This window comes from Cygnus atratus, chromosome 3 (assembly GCF_013377495.2).
Source record: "Cygnus atratus isolate AKBS03 ecotype Queensland, Australia chromosome 3, CAtr_DNAZoo_HiC_assembly, whole genome shotgun sequence".
Lineage (NCBI taxonomy): Eukaryota > Metazoa > Chordata > Aves > Anseriformes > Anatidae > Cygnus > Cygnus atratus.
In genome coordinates this window covers 97,749,745-97,767,539 of record NC_066364.1, presented here as the reverse complement: position 1 = coordinate 97,767,539, position 17,795 = coordinate 97,749,745, and the positions used below count along the sequence as shown (strand labels likewise).

Genomic DNA, 17,795 nt, shown 5'->3' with positions numbered 1-17,795 from the left:
AAGTAATCTTTGTAGTCAAACTGCTCACAGTAAGTGTAATAAGAAAAATAGATGCAGGTGTAGATTACATTGAGTTTAGTTCTTACGGAACAGTTTGTCAATGAAGTTCCTAAAATATAGAATCATTAAGGTTGGAAAAGACCTCCAAGACCATCTGGTCCAACCCTCCCCCTACCACCAATGTCACCCACTAAACCATGTCCCTAAGCACCACGTCCAACCTTTCCTTGAACACCCCCAGGGATGGTGACTCCACCACCTCCCTGGGCAACCCGTCCCAATGCCTGACTGCTCTTTCTGAGAAGAAATGTCTCCTCATTTCCAACCTCCCCTGGTGGAACTTGAGGCCGTTCCCTATTGTGCTATTGCTTATCTGCAAGAAGATAAGCAATCTTCTCAGCTCCCCACCCTTTCAGGTAGTTATCTTCACAATATGTGAATAAAAAAGACCTTGGTGCAGGCATTTTGAATGGTAATTAGATATCTTTAGGCACCTTACAGAAAATGGTATTTTGGCCAGAGACAGCTAGTCCTTACAGCCACACATGACTTACCTTTGGAAAAGAGAAAGTATTTTTTCAGGAACCACTACGTATTGCTGTAACATGCTTTTCCTATTTTCAGTCTTGCTTCCTAAGAAAATGAGTCATATGGGACTTTATTGTCTACCCATGTATGCCTAATGACTTTTGGACAGGATGTCCAAACAATCGGAGGGGACAGAAATCTCACAGATAGTTGAAGCCGTACAGATTTAACTGAAGCTAGCGGGCGGGTGGGACAGCGGGATCAGATCAGTGTCTAACTAAAAGGAAAGGCAGCATTCCGGCACGGAAACCATCCTGCTGTGCCTCAGACACCCGCCAGCTTCAGACCTGGTGCAACACATCCATCTGTGCCTCCTGCCCTGCTGGAAAGCCAGCGCTGAGGGGCGGAGGAGCAGGGGAAACAAGGCCGGGGGAGCAGGCTAGGGGAAAACCAAGCGCGTAGGACTCGCTCAGTGCCTTTCTGGCATTTCTACCATTTTGAATTACGTGACCGGGAACGAAGGCGCTTCAGTTTCCGTACCGCCGCGGTGCTGGAGGGCTCCCAAAAGGAGCGCTAGAATTACAAGCCAAGAATCGCCTCCAATTCTCCGCGTAATTAATCATTAAAAATCAACACCGCAGACAACGACGTTACTAGTCTGAAACGCCAACTCCTCCCCTGCGTCTCAACCCGGCCGCGCCCCGTGCCTCGCTCCTCCGGCCTGACAGACCCCCGAAGGCCGGACTCCCACCGTCCCCCGGCGGCCTCCCTTCCCCTGCGCCGGAAGCGGGGGCCGAGAGCCCTGCGTCTGTCGCCTGCCCCCCGCACCACCGGCCCTCAGGGCGGCTCCGCCCGGCCCAGCCCGGCCCGGCCGGCAGCAGCCGCCGCCAATCGGCACCGAGCAGGGCGGGCCGCCGCCGCCTCGGCGTTATAAACGGCCGCGCCGGGGGGCGCCCGCAGCCGGGCGGGCAGGGCGCGAGGGAGGCAGGCATGGGGAACACGGTGGCCAGGGAGGACTTCGAGTGGGTGTACACGGACCAGCCGCACGCCGACCGCCGCAAGGAGATCCTGGGTGAGGAGAGAAGGAAGGCGGCGGCGGCGGCGGCGGCGCTCCTCGGCGCGGGCTGCGTGGCGAGGGGGGGGATCCCCGCAAAATGGCTGCCAGCCCCGCGGGGGAGGAGGGAGGGGAAGGGAAGGGAAGGAGCCGCGGCGGCGGGGCCGCGCCTCGCCCCTCGGGGCTGCTGGCGGCGGGGCCGGGGTCGGGCCCGCGTGAGGGGAGCGGCGCTGGTCGCCCGCGTGGAGCCCGGAGCCGGCCCCGGCTCGGCGGGGTGAGGAGGAGAAGGAGAAGGGGCGGGAGGAGCCGGGCCCGCGGCTGCGAGTCGAGCTCCCGGGGGGCGCCCGCGGCCTGCTAGGAAGGGAGGGTGGGAGGGAGGGAGCCGCGCGGCGTCTGTCACGGCCACGTCCTCAGGCCGGAGGAGCCGGGCTTACCTCAGGGCTTCTGGAGTGTTCGTGGGCCGCCGGCGCGAAGTCATTTCCTTCCCGGATCCGTTGGAGGTGACACTGGTGCTCGTCGCGTAGATGGCTGGCCGCTGGGCAGCGGAAAAATGGTGAAATTACTTGATTCTAAACTTAATTCTGAAAGTTCGTGATAGCTATAAATGTGCCACATGGAATGGTGGTGCCTCTCTGTTTCCTTTGCAGATAAATCTTAATTAGGAGGAGGGAAAGGAATGATTATATATGCTTGTGCCATCTAATTAGGGCAGCATGCTGTGACAAGAGCTTCTAAATATATTTTTTTTTATCGAATTCTCTCCCATATAGCTAAGCATCCCGAAATAAAAGCGTTGATGAAGCCGGACTACAACTTGATCTGGGTGGTTGTGCTGATGGTTCTTGCGCAGCTGACTGCGTTTTACCTAGTTAAAGACTTGGACTGGAAATGGGTAGTCTTCTGGGCATATATTTTTGGGAGCTGTATTAGCCACTCCATGACTCTGGCAATTCACGAGATCTCTCACAATAGTGCCTTTGGCAATAGCAAAGCAATGTGGAACCGATGGTTTGGAATATTTGCCAACCTCCCTATTGGTCTCCCGTATTCAATATCCTTCAAGAGATACCACATGGATCATCATCGTTACTTAGGAGGCGATGGAATTGATGTGGACATCCCTACCAACTTCGAGGGCTGGTTTTTCTGTACCCGCTTCAGGAAGTTCATATGGATTGTTCTTCAGCCATTCTTCTATGCCATTAGACCCCTCTGCATCAATCCCAAACCAATTACTCGACTTGAAATCATCAACTTGTTGGCTCAGCTTTCCTTTGATGTCATGATATATTATTTTTGGGGAGTCAAATCCATTTTTTACATGCTTGCTGGTTCAGTACTTGGACTTGGTTTGCACCCGATTTCAGGACACTTCATAGCTGAACATTATATGTTTTTGAAGGGCCATGAGACTTACTCCTATTATGGACCACTTAATTTGCTCACTTTTAATGTCGGCTATCACAATGAGCACCATGACTTCCCCAATATTCCTGGCAAGAGCCTCCCACTGGTAAGTTTACTTCCCAGGCCGTTCTTTTTCTTCAAATGAGCCCTACTCTAATTTGAAAATCAGGTAGAGCATAAGTAGTTAGAAGAAAGGAAGTTAGAAAAGCCCTCTGAAGTTAGAATGGAATATGGTAATTTTTTCTCTAAAACAAAAAATGAGAGTAGATTGACAGGGAGAAGTCCCAAACAAACTTCTCGTGTGCTGTCTGTTCTAACCCCTTCCGTAAAAGGAGAGGAAATGCATGTCTTGCTGTCTTGGCTTTATGCTTTGTACTAACTTTAGGCCTCTGTTATGGACAGCCTTCGGCCTTCAGTATTCTTCTTCAGTTTGGAAGTATGCAGAAAACTAGTTAAGTTTCAGGCACCTTCAGAGTTCTGTCAGCTCTGTTTTTGAAATATTAAGTAAAACATTGTAATGCGTACTTATCCTTCAGTCCCTTATCACTGATGTTCTCTGGTGGGGGGAAAGAGATATGGTTTGAGGAATGGCTGGTGTTTGTATTGATGACAAATGTTTAATAGCTTTCTATTCTGGAGCAGCTCAGTCTTTCTCTAGTGAGAACCTCTGAACCCTAAATAAGTATCAGCTGTACAATGGCAAGGCTTCAAAACTAAGACTTAGATCTGTGATGTTTGCGTAAGTAGCAGATGTAAATTTTTGAATTGGTTCTCTCTAATTTCAGTCTTTGTTACTTTCTTTTAAGTGGGAGCTTAATTCTTTCTTTGTTTCTCAATGAGAACACAGGTGTCCAGGGCTACACCTAAAGGTAATATTCAATGAAATGCGTTTTTTGTTGCACTAAGTTTGTAGTTTGACAGAAGCTGTAGTGTTGGTCTTGTAGCTTTGTCCTTGTGGTTGGTAAGTAAGACCTGGTAAGACTGTGCCTTAAGTGGAGTCTGTTAGTTCTTTTTAAAGAGAAATTACATTTTTTTTAAATTATTCATGGACTTAATCTTCCAAATATAGCTTAAGTTGTGTGAGCTCACCTAACTCACCATTGATGCGTAGATCTCTGCTGGTAAACCAGGTTTCACTTCATGCACCAATACTGGAGTTCTGAATATGGAATGATTTTTTTTTCAAGCATTTCATTGCAGAGGTAAAAACTTCGCTCTGCTACAGGACTGTTAATCTACAGGTTTGATGAGAAAACAGTCTTTTCTTTAAACAGTGTAGCTAATTTCATTGGACTGGACTCTGCTATGCTGTGAGCTGAAAATTGCTGAATTAATGGGGGTACTGGTGAACCGAAAACAACTACTGTTGAATTGAAGTTTACTGGTTAGATGACCTGTTTGGTCGTGTGATGATGGATCAAAAGCATCTTCAGTTCTGTACCAAGCATGTAAATATATTAATTTTGTGTGTAGGGATTGATAGTAATCTTCTGTCTGAAACTGGAATTTAGTGAAAGCTCAGTCTTGTTCTGTTCAGGTTTTAAAGGTGTTAGATGGTTGGCTGTAGGTAATCATTAAGGATTTCTGACAAACTCCAGTAGCCTTTGCTTAAAAAAGCATACTGTTTAAATAAAAAAAAAAATCTACATCTAGGAGTAAAAAGCTTTAGAAGGACAGGCATTGAAGAATGAATACAGAAACAAGATGTTCTTCCGAGGAACAAGTTTTTTCTGAGTGCTGAGGTGTGAAAGTACATACTGAAAATGGCTGTTAACTCCTCACAACTTTGCAAAGTCTTTTTTAGTAAGTCTTTTTTAGTGATACTTGTCTGCGTGTTTGTGTGTGTGTGTGTGTGTATATATATATATGTATGTATATATATACACACGTCAGCTCTGAATTGAGTCCCTCACCTCAACTAGCAATCCAACTGCTTGCTTGCTTGGAGTTGGTGAGCTGCATTGTTCCTTAGGTAGCACAGTGAATGGATGTCAGTGTTAGGCTTAGTTTGTCCTGCTTAACCTTCACAGTGTGCAAGCTTCGCATGAAGGAGGTGATTAACCACCAAAAAGAAACTTTCATGTGGTGGCACTAAGAGCTTTTCTTCTAGAATCTAACATCTAAAATAAAACTTTTAGTCTATCTGCATTAAGATACAGGTTGGAGGTAGTAAAGTTGTCATGACTGATACTAATATAAATAGTAAATGAACCTTGTGTTTCTCTTCAGGTGAAGAAGATAGCGGCTGAATACTATGACAACCTGCCACAGTATTACTCGTGGATAAAAGTGCTTTATGACTTTGTGATGGATGACACAATCAGCCCATATTCACGCATGAAGAGGCAATTAAAGGGTGAAGTGAAACAAGATTAAAGTTCTGGCAAACAAGAAACTTTGAAATGTCTGCTTGCTTTAAAGTAACTGGTATAAGGTCTCTTGCTAAAGATGTTGACTAGTGTCCTGAATTAAGATCTACAGCAACGTAGCAATGCATTCTTGAAGATTTTGTAGCAGACTATTACCAGCTGTAACATTCCTAGCAGTCCTCAGATTCATTGGTTAAATGTATGTGTGTTTGCCTGAAGATCAGTGTTATATGCTTAATGCTAAATAACTTTGTTAAAGGATTTACTCCGGCAGGTGTTCAGTCTGTACAAAATACCTGTTTGGCTCTCAATATTTTAAAGGTTCCCAGTGTAGCGCACTGCCCACACCATGTTATTTAGCTGACTGTAGTATTAAGATGCTGTACTTACCTGTTAATTCTAAACTAACATGATTTGTTAACTTAAATCTTCTGTTGAACTTGTTTCCTGATTTATGGGTAGAACTAAATTCACACAAATGTTAAGTCCCTTTTGTTTAAATATGTAATGCCATTTGAAGTATTACTTGAAAGTGCTACCTGTCCTACAGGAAGTACCTTAAAGGAGCATTCTATCACTTATATGAAACTGGTATGATATAGGTGGCTTGTGATATCCCTGTGAAAAGTTGAGGAATTTGATGGTATCACTAACTTTGAGGGGCTCCATCTACTCCTTAAACAGCTTATGTTGGCATGTAGCTTGAGCAGGCAGTATTTGGCATCTTGTTGTGTAAGCTACAATGTAACTGAGCAAGATTTTTGCAACATGGAAAAATCTCAGTTCTATGTTTTGAAGTTTTTCTCATCTGTGGAGTAAAATGACTAGGTAGAACCTAGTTGTTTCTGCTGTTCCTGTGGTTTTAAATGCTAATATTGACACTTGTTTGGAAACTTGGCTTGTATGGAAAACTGGATCAGTTGAAGCAGATACTGTTCTGGCAAACAATGCTAGCTACAGCCACTGGCAACTCAACCCTTTAGGTATATTAGTCACTTGTGTACACAGAAAGGTGTTGCTAAATGTTCTTGATTTTTAAATCGACAGTACCCTACATAAATACTGGTTTTCATGCATATTAAAATATGGTGAGAGCATAGGTGATGCTATTGAATTTCCTGCTTAAGAAGTTTTTGAAGTGGGAACAGAAAATGGATAGACTTACTGAGCACAGAAGAATCTCTACATACCTCAGCACAGTGTATTTGTCTTCTATCATATAATGTGTTGGTGATAGCTTTAAGCTGTGAAAGATGGATACAAGTCACTCTTAAATCTCAAATGGTGTTTCTATGATATCCATCTTCACTTATTTAAAAGACGGAACCCAATGAAGGTGAAAGTCTCAGGCTCCTGTCCGTACTGGTCTGCTGTAAGTAACTTGATTTTTAGATGTCTTTAACATCTGCATTTTTATTTTCAAAAGAAGCTGAATACCTAAGAAGAACGCATGTACATCTGAACCCTCAACTGACTGTGGTCTTGTTTTCTAATAGATTTTCTTTTAAGGCAGGGCCCTTATCTGTGGTTAAGTAATAGAAATGGTATGAAAGTGTGCCAACCACTTACAAAGCAACTTCATTGTGATGCCAATGATATGGTAGCTAGCCAGCATATTGCTCAGGGTACAGTGTAATGTCACAATATACTTTATCCAGTATTTTTACTTGTAATTAAAAAGCAAAGATTCAAGTAACACTGGGTGTTTTTTTAACTGGTCCCCTAATGCTGAAGGACTGAAGTTTTAGATAAAGCTATATTACTAAAGCAGTTGCTAGAAGGCCTGTCCTAATGAGTGGTGGTGTGGAATGATCTGAAGAATTGCTGCTGCTTCTTTCTACTCAGAAGAAAACTGACTTTGAAGACTTGAATAGGTTTAAATGGCAAAACTTTAAGCCCTCAAGTTAGGAAGTGAATGGTGGTACTAAATCTCTTCAGTGCTGATGGCTCACCATAGCTGAATGAAGTATGTAAAGTCTCTCCAAAATGTTTTGCCGTTAAAAGATAATGTGGAGAAGTTAATTATCTTAAATGTTTATCTAGGAAGACAGATCAGATGTGAACTTCCATCCTTAGGCTTAGTTACCTACTTCCAATTCTGATTATAAACACACTTTCACTTTAAAAGGTGCAGAATAGCAGGGAATTCTGAGGGAAATGCCTATGCTTGCTGTAGGCTTTCTGAAGCATCTGCTACTGGCTACCATTTGGAGAATGTGTATTGGACCAGTTTAATCTGGGCCAGTAAGACTTGTGTTTGGATCTAAACTGTCATCTGATTTTTGCAAGCATTGGTAACCACCACTTTAAGATAACTTAACTCCCATGCATTGCATAAGAGGGGTGTCTGCATCTGACTTCATTAGCAGGGATTTTTCTAGAAGCCTCCTGAAAGTTGGAGGAAGCTCTGACTAACCACAAAGCGAAGACCAATCTCAACCTAAAGAGCACTAAGGACCTTGGCAGTCTTTTAAACTGTATTCAGATGGAACTGGCTAACTTCACCCTTTTTCAACATGGTTGTTAGGGTTTATTCCTTCCTGTGTAACTAAAGCATCTTATTAGCTTGTCAGACAAACACATTTAAGCACTTTTCGTAGCTTTTAACATTCCCCTCCCCCCCCCAAATTACCTGAAGTTGCTTAAGTGGAGTAAGTAATGCATCCTGGAGTCTGATGATACTTGGCATGAGTTTTCCCACAGGACAGGTGTGGATGTATTCCCCTTTCACAACAATCTTTGCCTCTGGCTTTCTTGTTTTGTTGTTGAACCTGTCTGTTCCAGAACAGTAGCCAATTATCATGGATTAAATGGCTGCACCTTTCTGGCTGTGCAACTCTACTTTCAGATCCAAGGCAAGACTTATTACTTAGAACCAGTATCAGTTGAAAAGTAGTTATGACTTTTGGTTCTGTATCTATATTAAGGTTTCTTCCTATGTAGTTGTCAAGCACATGACACATGTAAAAATAAAAATCTCCAAATACTGGAAAATTGATCTTTTCTAGGTAACTTGCAGGCTCTACCACCCTCATCCTATTGGATGAAGAGGAGAAAAGTTCACTTCTGGTAGTGAACTTGCCTGGTAAGTGGTCCAAGGCAGCTTTTAGAAAGTGCACTTGTTTGTAAATTTGAAAGAGTCTTGAAAGAACTAAGGCAAAGCAAGTCCTTCTGTTTTTAACCTTGCACACTGCAAAGCATGGAGCCCCTTCTAGGTCTACTAAGACTTTTCCTGGGACTGTCTACAAACAAGCAATCTGATAAGTACGTGTGCCTAAACATTGCAGATATGCCCTTGGTATTGCAATCTGCAATGCAACTCTATGTATGCAATGCTCTATCAAATCCTCTGTTTCATAATTGAGCCTGCAATGTAAGGAAGGACAGAATTGTTGAAAATGTTTCCTATTGAGCCAAAACCAAAGGCAGTGAATTGTGTTGACAGTTCCCTGGACTGTCTCTGATGCCATCTATGCTTGTTACTATCTAACATGCCCTGCTACAGAATCATTACTGTGATTTAGATATGTGACTAGCCTCCTGAGAAGTGAGAGAAGAATGACAAGATGAACATTTTGTTTCTGTTGGGACAAGATCAAGAGATCAAGAAGATGACTAGAGGGAGACCTCCAGCTCCATCTGCTAGTAAAGAAATAGTATATGCAGAACAAGGTAGTGGTCTCTGTATTGTATGAATGCCTGTTCTCTATGTACAGGCACAAGTAATCTTGCATTTTATTGCTTATCTAGTTTTTTTCTGAGTATTGTAGCCTAAGCAGAATTTCCTACAAGAAAAAGTAGCCATGTGGGTGCCGAACTTTCTTGTGTGAACAGTCAAGAGTTCAGTTGCCTGCTCTCCTGCTCCTTGACAAGCATAGCCCAGACAAGGTAAGCAAACAGGATATGGATAGCTCACCTCTTTCAATTTTTCAACTTTTCTGGTAACTTCAAACCTTCCTGCACCCCAGTTGCTTTCCCAGTGTCACATTTTCAAGGTGTCTTGTGATCATTCTTCTTAATATTAAGATACGTTTTGACAAGGCTATACTGTTATTACTACTTGAATAGTAATATTACTACTGCTTGAACAGTACTACCTCCTTGGTCTTGTTCCTACTCTGCTTACTTGTTCCATATATATACAGAAATAATAACATTGTAAGAGGAAAGAATGAGAATTCTTGGTGGATATGCCAGGACTTGAGGATCTGACTCATTCATAAGCTCATCAGCTACAGTTATACTTAAGTCTGCTACAGGATTTTCCTCTTTATATCCATAAAGGAGAAAACATTCCTGTGGCTATTTTCAATTGTAAAAGTGTCTTGCTTGCCATGCATTTTTCCAAGAAAGGATGCCAAATATTTCTTAAATTGTATCACTGAAGTTGCAAAGACTTTTCTTCTGTTCATGATCAAGTTTTTATATGTAATGTATTTTTTGTTTGAAAGCAATGTATGCCACAGGTTTAAAAAAAGGCTATAATTCTACCTAAATGCAGAACTGCTTGCACTTTCAAACTAGATACTTGAGGTAGCGTATACTGTTTTCATATGGCTCCAGATGGATTTGTTTTTTTTCCATTGGTCAGCTCTTTCAAATGGTCAAGTGAATTGAGTAAGTTATTGTACTAAAAGGCTTCACAGCTTGCTTTCAAAAAGTTGAAGCTTTCCTGTAAAGCAAAAACTTTACTTTTAAATGTAAGAAACTGTACAGTTGTAGAGGTAGAACAGAAAGTTTAGTTAACATAGGTGGTTCTTGTATAGGTCTATACAGACTTGCTGTCTCGTAGATAATTGAGACAGCTTGCTTAGCTCTGGATAGCTTCGCTTCTTTTGATAACATGAAAAGAAGACAGCAGAAGCTCTGAGAACTTCTGATGCTCATCAGAAGTTCATCATGTGTCACTGTATTTGGAAAAGGCATGATCACTGGTATGGTAACAAACAGTGCAACACCTTCCCAGTCTACTTTCACAGCTCTTTGCCCTGTGTAATTCTTCGAGTCCTTGTTCTTGAAAACATAGCTGTTTTCATTAACAGTTGAAAACAGCTAGTAGAGCAGTAGAAATATTGAAGGGTTAGCTTGTGTGTTTCTGAGGGTTTTCTGACTGAGGGCACCAAATATTGTATGAAAATAGCCTTTGATCTTGAGCACTAAAAGCATTTTTTTATGGTGATAAGTAGAAATTGTATATTTTATTCTGTAAGTAGTTAAACTAAGGATTGTTTACAGCAGTCGATTATAATGACTTTTTTTCAGGTGCTGCGTAAAAAGTTGAGGGAGATGTGGTACAGCTTCTTTCCAACCTGTCTCTTGAAATCTGGTGCAGATATTAAAAAAACTCCATGTAGAATAAGACTCCTCTAGGAATTGTCCAGATGTGTCACCTGCACAGTGACTGACGCAATTCTTCATACATTATCTGATCCTAGCAGTGCCAAGATAAGAGGGGAAAAAACACTTTAGACAACACTAAACACATGCAGCACTTATAAGTTACTTTACATAATTACTAAATATGTGAAACAAACCATGAAAACATAAGCCACTAGCTCTAGTCTAAATGATTGACCAGGAAAGCAAGGGTGAAAAAAATCCTACTGCCCTCGTAAATGAGGTTCTCTGTTGATAGTCACCAATGTTATGTAATTAACAGATGCCTTTGGCAGAGTTATTCTACTTCATATTGCCATGCTAGACTTAGAACACAGCTTCACAAGGAAGCTACAGCTGTAGCCAGGTGAGCTACCAAATTGGCCATCTACACACTCAATCCATGTCTGCCAAAAGGAGCAGACAAGATCATCTTTTGCTAGTCTAACTAGGTTAAAATAGTTACCTTGTTCTCTCTGGCTATATAGTTCAAAGTGAATATATTAAAGTATTTTGACTGCAGTATACTCTTGGCTGTACATGAAGACCTATTAACAAACTCTGCAACAACAATTTCTATATTTATTACCTTCTCAATTACAGTAAGATTAGTGAACAGATTTCATTTCAGATGTTAAAAATAATTAGCCATAAGATAACCTTGAAAGCATGAACTTCGTTGACAAATTCAAATCAGGAAAAAAACCACTATCTAGATTCTTATCAGTCTTTTCCTATCTCAAAATGACGTCTTTTGCACATTAACAGAAGTGGCTGAGCACCTCTGGGTGCATATCCATCTGGGGGAAGAAAGGTGGTGATAAAGTCTGAAGGCCTTGACTTCCAACTAAAAATTCCACAGATATGATGTGAGGATCAGGTGAATAACTAATCTGCAAATGGCAATTAAAAGTTCAAGGTACTACACTGAAAGCTAACTGACAACAGGGTAATCCATCTACCACACTGCATCATCTGCAGGTGAAAAGAGACTTTCATTAACTTCGCAAAAATATCAGAAGTATGCTGAAACAGAGGTAATGTCAATTGCTAGAATGCATGCAAGTGTATTGCGACCATCAGTATTCTCACCACTCTCTAACATAGAGTATTCCTTCTAGGGCGATGATTGTACTTACATACTTGAAGTTATTCTCACCTTTTTTGATACTGAAGATTTCACTTTCCTAAAAGCTTCTTCAAAGTGTTTATGGGAAATCCTGATTTCTCCTGAAAGAACAAAGTGTAAAAAGTTACTAGACAAAACTGCAGGCAAGTGGCAAGTGATTTTTTTTGCCTGTATTTCAATGCAGCATTTATGAAACCTAACTATGTACTAATCAGTTGCATGAGATCTAACTGAATAATTGAGATCTGAATTGAAAAGAACACCTCAAGTGTTACATTTAATATGTCCTGCCTCTTCTGAGGAGGTGGAGTGAGAGAGCGGTTGTGGTGGAGTTCAGCTGCCTAGCAAGGTAAAACCACCACAGAATCATAGAATATCCTGAGTTGGAAGGGACCCACAAGGATCATCGAGTCCAACTCCTGGATCCACACAGGACCACCCAAAACCAGAATATACATCTGCAAGCACTGCCTAATGCTTCTTGAACTCCGGGCAGGCTCGTTGCTGTGATCACTTCCCTGGGGACCTTGTTCCAGTGCCTGACCACCCTCTCAGTAAAGAACCTTTTTCTAATATTCAGCCTGAACCTCCCCTGTTGCAGCCTCATACTGTTCTCTTGGGCCCTAGCAGTGGTCATTAGAGAGAAGAGATCAGTGCTTGCCCCTCTGCTCCCCCTCATGAGGAAGCTGTAGGCCACCATAATGTCTCCTCTCTTCCCTAGGCTGAACAAACCAAGCGACTTCAGGCACTCCTTATATATTGTATCTTAGGCAAGTGCTTAATCCCCATTATCCCTTGTACCTTGAAACAAAGGACACTTCGTTTGTTTCAGAAAGTTATTTATTAATGTTTCTACCTGCAGACTGAACTTTCATTGTCAAAGTGTCAACAACATCAACTTCAGTTAGAATTCACGTCCCTTATTCCTTCTAGAAGTAAACTTCTCATCCTGCTACTTCTGTGCTTTATCATCTACACACATTTAATATTAAGCTTCTCTACAGAATTGTATTTAGTAACTAGAAAACATTATTATCCCAATTCTGCCACAGGATACGTAATTCCTAAATAATACACTTCATATCATTGTCTTGTTTGACGTCACACAGAACTGTAAGCTGTTTTTTGTTTTTTCAGTTGCCTCTAAGTTTGTTTTTGTAAATCCCTTTTTTGATTCTAATGCAGCTATTGCTGTTGTTTGTTTTGGTTTTGGTCTGCTAACAGGTAAGCATAACCTCAAATCATGGATCCCTCTGCTCTTACAAGTGAGACGTTAGTCTAGACTTAAGAATCCCAAGATATCACTATACAGATTTACTACAATGCTAAAGCTCATGTATCAAATATGCTAGAAGTAAATAAAAATGTCAATTTGGTGCATTTTTTTTATGCATTCAATTAAGACACTTTTAGCTTTCATGGGTATGTACTGTCACTACCTTTATGAACATCTTTGTAGTATGAACAGGATGTGCAGATATGAAAAAAATCTTAATTCATTATATTCAGTATATCAATTATATTCATTAATATATTTGATATATGAAGTAAGAAAAATTTTCTTCTAAGTTCTTCTGAATAGCGAAAAGACTACACAGCAGATGAAGGTCACTAAAGATGATGATTTGTTTAAGATGCTGATAAAGTTCATTGAACTAAATATACAACCTTGCTGCATTTTATCTCAGTTCTCTGAAGCTTTTATTCAAGGCTCCCACTACCATATAAAGTTATACCAGTAAGAACAAACATGTGCATTTAAAGCTTGAATGTAAGTATTTTATTTGCCCAAGGCAACACCTACTATTAGTAAGAAAAACCTCATCTTGGGTCTTTCACAGAAGCCAAATGGCTTTAACAATGACTCATCAAAACTCCATTAAATATTAAAAGAAAGCTATGAGAATTTCATATTGCTTTCACTTTTGGTTTTAAGTCTCTTTTAAATCAAATTATGAAATGTAATATAGTCTAAGCTACAGGGAGGGGGGAAGGGGGAGGAGGAAACAGCATTAGTCAGCTAGGAAGACAATTAGAACGTGACTATCAGAAACAGTCATGGTGAAACAGTATGATACAAATTTAAGTGTATTAGCTATGGCTAGGTGTAAGTATGCTTTTACCTACTGCTAGGTAAAATAGTTTACCTCAACAAAAGTAGGTTAGGCTGCTTCATGTGTATTGTGTTATAAAATCAGGCACAATGCTTGCTAATGTGAAGTTGGCTGTCAGTAACCTATACCTTTGCTGCTTGCATTATTTGCCTTGATTTCTGAAGACAAAACCATTTAGTCTGGATAACTAAGTATGAATGTCTTATTTTTTAAGACAATTTATCTTCTCTTCAACGATGCATTAATATCAAAGTATATCAGCAGGTGCAGTCTTTTTAAAATAAGACTACATACTTAAAAATTTCAAATTAGACTTTTTGACCTACACGAGTGAAGGATAACTGCTTCCCTTCTTTTAATTCAGAAGTATCAAACAAGGATCAGATCTTGCTTTTTGAGAGGGGGTGCAGTGGGGGGAGGGACACTGGAATGGTGGGACTGGGGGGGAATTCAGGCACAAGGAAATAAGGAGGTTGCAACAGAGGTTTCTACAGAATTGAAAGAATCAGCCCTGATCTCAGCAAAGTGTTTCTAAGGAACTGAACGACAAGGGACACGTAGCACTCATCTACAGCCACATTACATCATGTAGGAGGGGAATCAGTTGCATGAGTCCTGTGGTAACACTGGCAGAAGAAATTATCCAGTCTGTGTATGCACACTACTCTTCTGAAGATATAAATGAACAGGATTTCCAATCAGAAACCACCTTAAGCACTTTCATACCAGCCAGGGCTGACATCTTAGAATACAGGAAACAACAACATCCCAAACAAACAGCTGCTACAAACATGCAGATCAATCTGTGCACAATTTATGGACTTGCTGTCTGCCAACAGATCCATATAATTTAGTGGTCAGGCTACAATCCTAAATTTAAAGGCTGAATTCAAGTGAGTGACATTTTTGAATCAAACCTCCTACACTCAGAATAATTATAAAAATCAAACAAATTTCTGAATTTTTCCTATCTAAAACCAAGAGCTTTTTATTCCATCTACAGCAAGCAAATTGGGCAACCAGTCCCATGCCCCCCCAAATTAAATGCTAGCTCCTTTATAAGAAGAAATACATATATTCTGCTCTGCTTACCTACTGTTGTTAAAAACAAATAAGACAGTACACATTAGATCAAAAGGAATGATTCAAACCTATTAAAAATCCAGTGTGGTTCTCAGAAATCAGAAAAGTAATGAAAATCTAACATTTTCCAAGGCCAACTGACAAGTCTCAATTCCATCTTAGCTTTACATTTTGACTTTTAAGTAAAAAAAAAAATGAAAGAATGTTCTGGAAAAAAAAAAAAAGATGTACACACACTATATAAATGGCTCCAGTTTCCAACTACGTTCTCCTATCTGTGTGCACAAAACAAAAAAAAAAAAAAAGGAAAAACAGGAAAAAGCAACTTAGAAGTGCTGAGAGATATGGAACAGGCAGAAATAGTACTTGAAACAACTTACAACTCCCTGTTAAAGTTCTGGCAAGAGCCACTGATAAGCTAAACACCTAAGATCAATAATTGCTCTCAGCTTTTCCTAGCGATATTACAACTAGATACGTGTATTCAATTACACAATACGATTGTGTTCCAAAGGTATGTGATAAGTGTGTTTACAGTAACAGCTGTACACAAATATGCCAATAGGTCAGTATAAGTAGTCTTCAATAATTATGTGAAAATTAGGCAAAGACATAATTCAGTTTAGCATAAGAATTATCATTTTGCGCTACTATTTAACGTTGACTTTTCTTTAAGGTTACAAGGTTAATTTTTTTCAGTAAAACAATTTATGCTAAACCTCCAGCTTAACTGTTTTTTTCCTGTTACTCTCCCCTTCATCTACTTCAAAGGTACTTAACATTTTCTGGAAACAAATATGACTTGTTTTTTGTTTGGATCGGAAGTCATCAATCACTTACGCACAGCACGCATGCCTCTGTGCTAGTTGTTACATTACATTAAACACTTTATACTCCATTATCTTCTTACTGTTCAGTTAAGATTTTTGTAAAGCTTTCTTACCTTTCTTGCTTTTACTATCCCACAGGGCCATTTCCTGTCTCAATGCACAAATTGAAGCCTCACGTACTAAAGCAGAAAGGTCTGCACCTCTACAGATAAAAACAGAACAAGTTATTTTAGGATAAATTTATCTTGTCTTTTTGATAATAGCATATAGGTAGGCAAGACACTACAAATAATTGTAAGAGACCGGCAAAAGGCGAGGGAAATTACAAAAACCTCTTCAAAAATCCACAGCATAAATTATTACATTAAAAAATATGAAAAATCAAGTAGTCACAGCAGTTCCATTTTAAAACCTATAATACCTTACAGACTTAAGTTAGATATCTAAAATCATTTAGGTGCAGAGCTAAATGCATCAACGGGCTACCTTTCCCTTTTCTTTCCTATACACAGCTGCATTCTTCTATCTACCCAACAGGGAGAGCACAGCAAACCTATTGTGTACCTTAGGAAGGAGTTAAGTCCTCCAGATTTTAGCCTCAGATTAAGATCAAGCAAATGAGAAGCAAGGGAAGAGGCAAAACCCAACTAATGTCATCAAAAATGCCAAGGGATTGATCAATATTGTGCCACTTGGTGAAAACACAGTAGATTGTTTTGGTATTAGTCTTATGAAAGATTCAAATGGCATCACCCATTATTACAAGAGAGACGGTCGCCAAAAGCTGGATCTATAGATAAACCAACATGCTCCTAAAATAACGGCATTCACAAAATCTGGTCAGATCAGCCTTTTGAAATATTTGTTTGCAGTTTCCAGCTGTTAAACTTTTCATGAGCCTTCAGACTGGTGCAAGTCGATGAACCAAAGAAAAATGTTCACAGTTCACTTTCTGTGCTTCATTGGTGATGCTAGGAATACTACTGTATTTAAACACTTCCCACACTGCTGCTCGAGGATGGGGAGAGAACAAACACTCCTGTTTCCTAGATCTAAACATGGACAAACTGAAAAATCACTACTAATAGTAGCCTCCATTTCGAAAAATAAAAAGCAATATTGTGACAAGCTGCACGTCAAACCTTTTGTGACCTCCAGAAAATCATTAACTATTAATAAATCATTTAACAGATTAAAACTTTCTGAAGTACTGTAGAACACTTACTTTGCAAGTTACTCTGGCAGAGACGGCTAACAAGCTTTCCTAAAAAAATCGTACCTTGGTATTCACAAAGCACAAGTTGGAATAGGCCCTCATTATTACTGTGTCAAACACATTGCTTTCAGCTGAGAGAACAAGTTAGTTCTGGTCGTTTAACCTATTTGCTTTCATCATCATTGTACATGGATCAACAAGTTAAAGAGGGCTCTTTTATCCTCAGATTATGCAAGCATTATAAAATAAGACAAGCAAAGCTAAGATGAAAAAGCAGCCTCTACTGATCTGTATTTGCAAGATAAAAAGGGCTATTCCAGATAACAAAGTTTTTAGTGTCCATATATTACTACTGAGCTCTTGGAAAAAAGCACAAGTTGAAGCATGAAAAATAGTTTAAGAGAAAAGACTTATAAACCCTGAAAGTTACAAGATCCTCCTGATGAATTATCGTGCATCACTGCACATCAATATTAAAGTCAAAACTAGAAACTACTCACGTATAACAATCACAATGTTGACTGTAAGCAATTTCTTCAAGGTTTACATCCATATCTAGTGGAGGCCGGGTGCCGTCCTAAATAAATTGAGATGATGAAAAGAGAAGATAAAATATTATTATTATTATTTTTTTATAATTTGTTTTTACACATGCCATCTGCAAAGTGATTGATTTCATCAAATCTGGA

The 17,795-nt window shown here is 40.1% G+C and overlaps 2 protein-coding genes across 4 annotated transcripts in view; one reads left to right on the top strand and one right to left on the bottom strand.

Annotated features, from left to right (window-relative positions):
• The first annotated feature begins 1,429 nt into the window (after positions 1-1,429).
• Positions 1,430-6,462, top strand: DEGS1 (delta 4-desaturase, sphingolipid 1). Its single transcript, XM_035557040.2, has 3 exons — positions 1,430-1,600; positions 2,353-3,095; positions 5,219-6,462. Exons 1-3 carry the CDS (start codon positions 1,519-1,521, stop codon positions 5,363-5,365), a joined length of 972 nt encoding a protein of 323 aa, XP_035412933.1. The 5' UTR covers positions 1,430-1,518; the 3' UTR covers positions 5,366-6,462.
• A 1,670-nt stretch (positions 6,463-8,132) lies between these two features.
• NVL (nuclear VCP like) overlaps positions 8,133-17,795 on the bottom strand; it is a 43,378-nt gene continuing 33,715 nt past the window's right edge. For all 3 annotated transcript variants that reach the window (XM_035556956.2, XM_035556966.2, XM_035556983.2), the window contains exons 20-23: positions 17,607-17,683; positions 16,004-16,092; positions 11,894-11,964; positions 8,133-10,789 (exon numbers count right to left, since the gene is read on the bottom strand). In XM_035556956.2, coding sequence (XP_035412849.1) covers positions 10,745-10,789; positions 11,894-11,964; positions 16,004-16,092; positions 17,607-17,683 — 282 coding nt within the window. In that variant the 3' untranslated portion in view covers positions 8,133-10,744. The remainder of the gene's footprint in view (positions 10,790-11,893; positions 11,965-16,003; positions 16,093-17,606; positions 17,684-17,795) is intronic.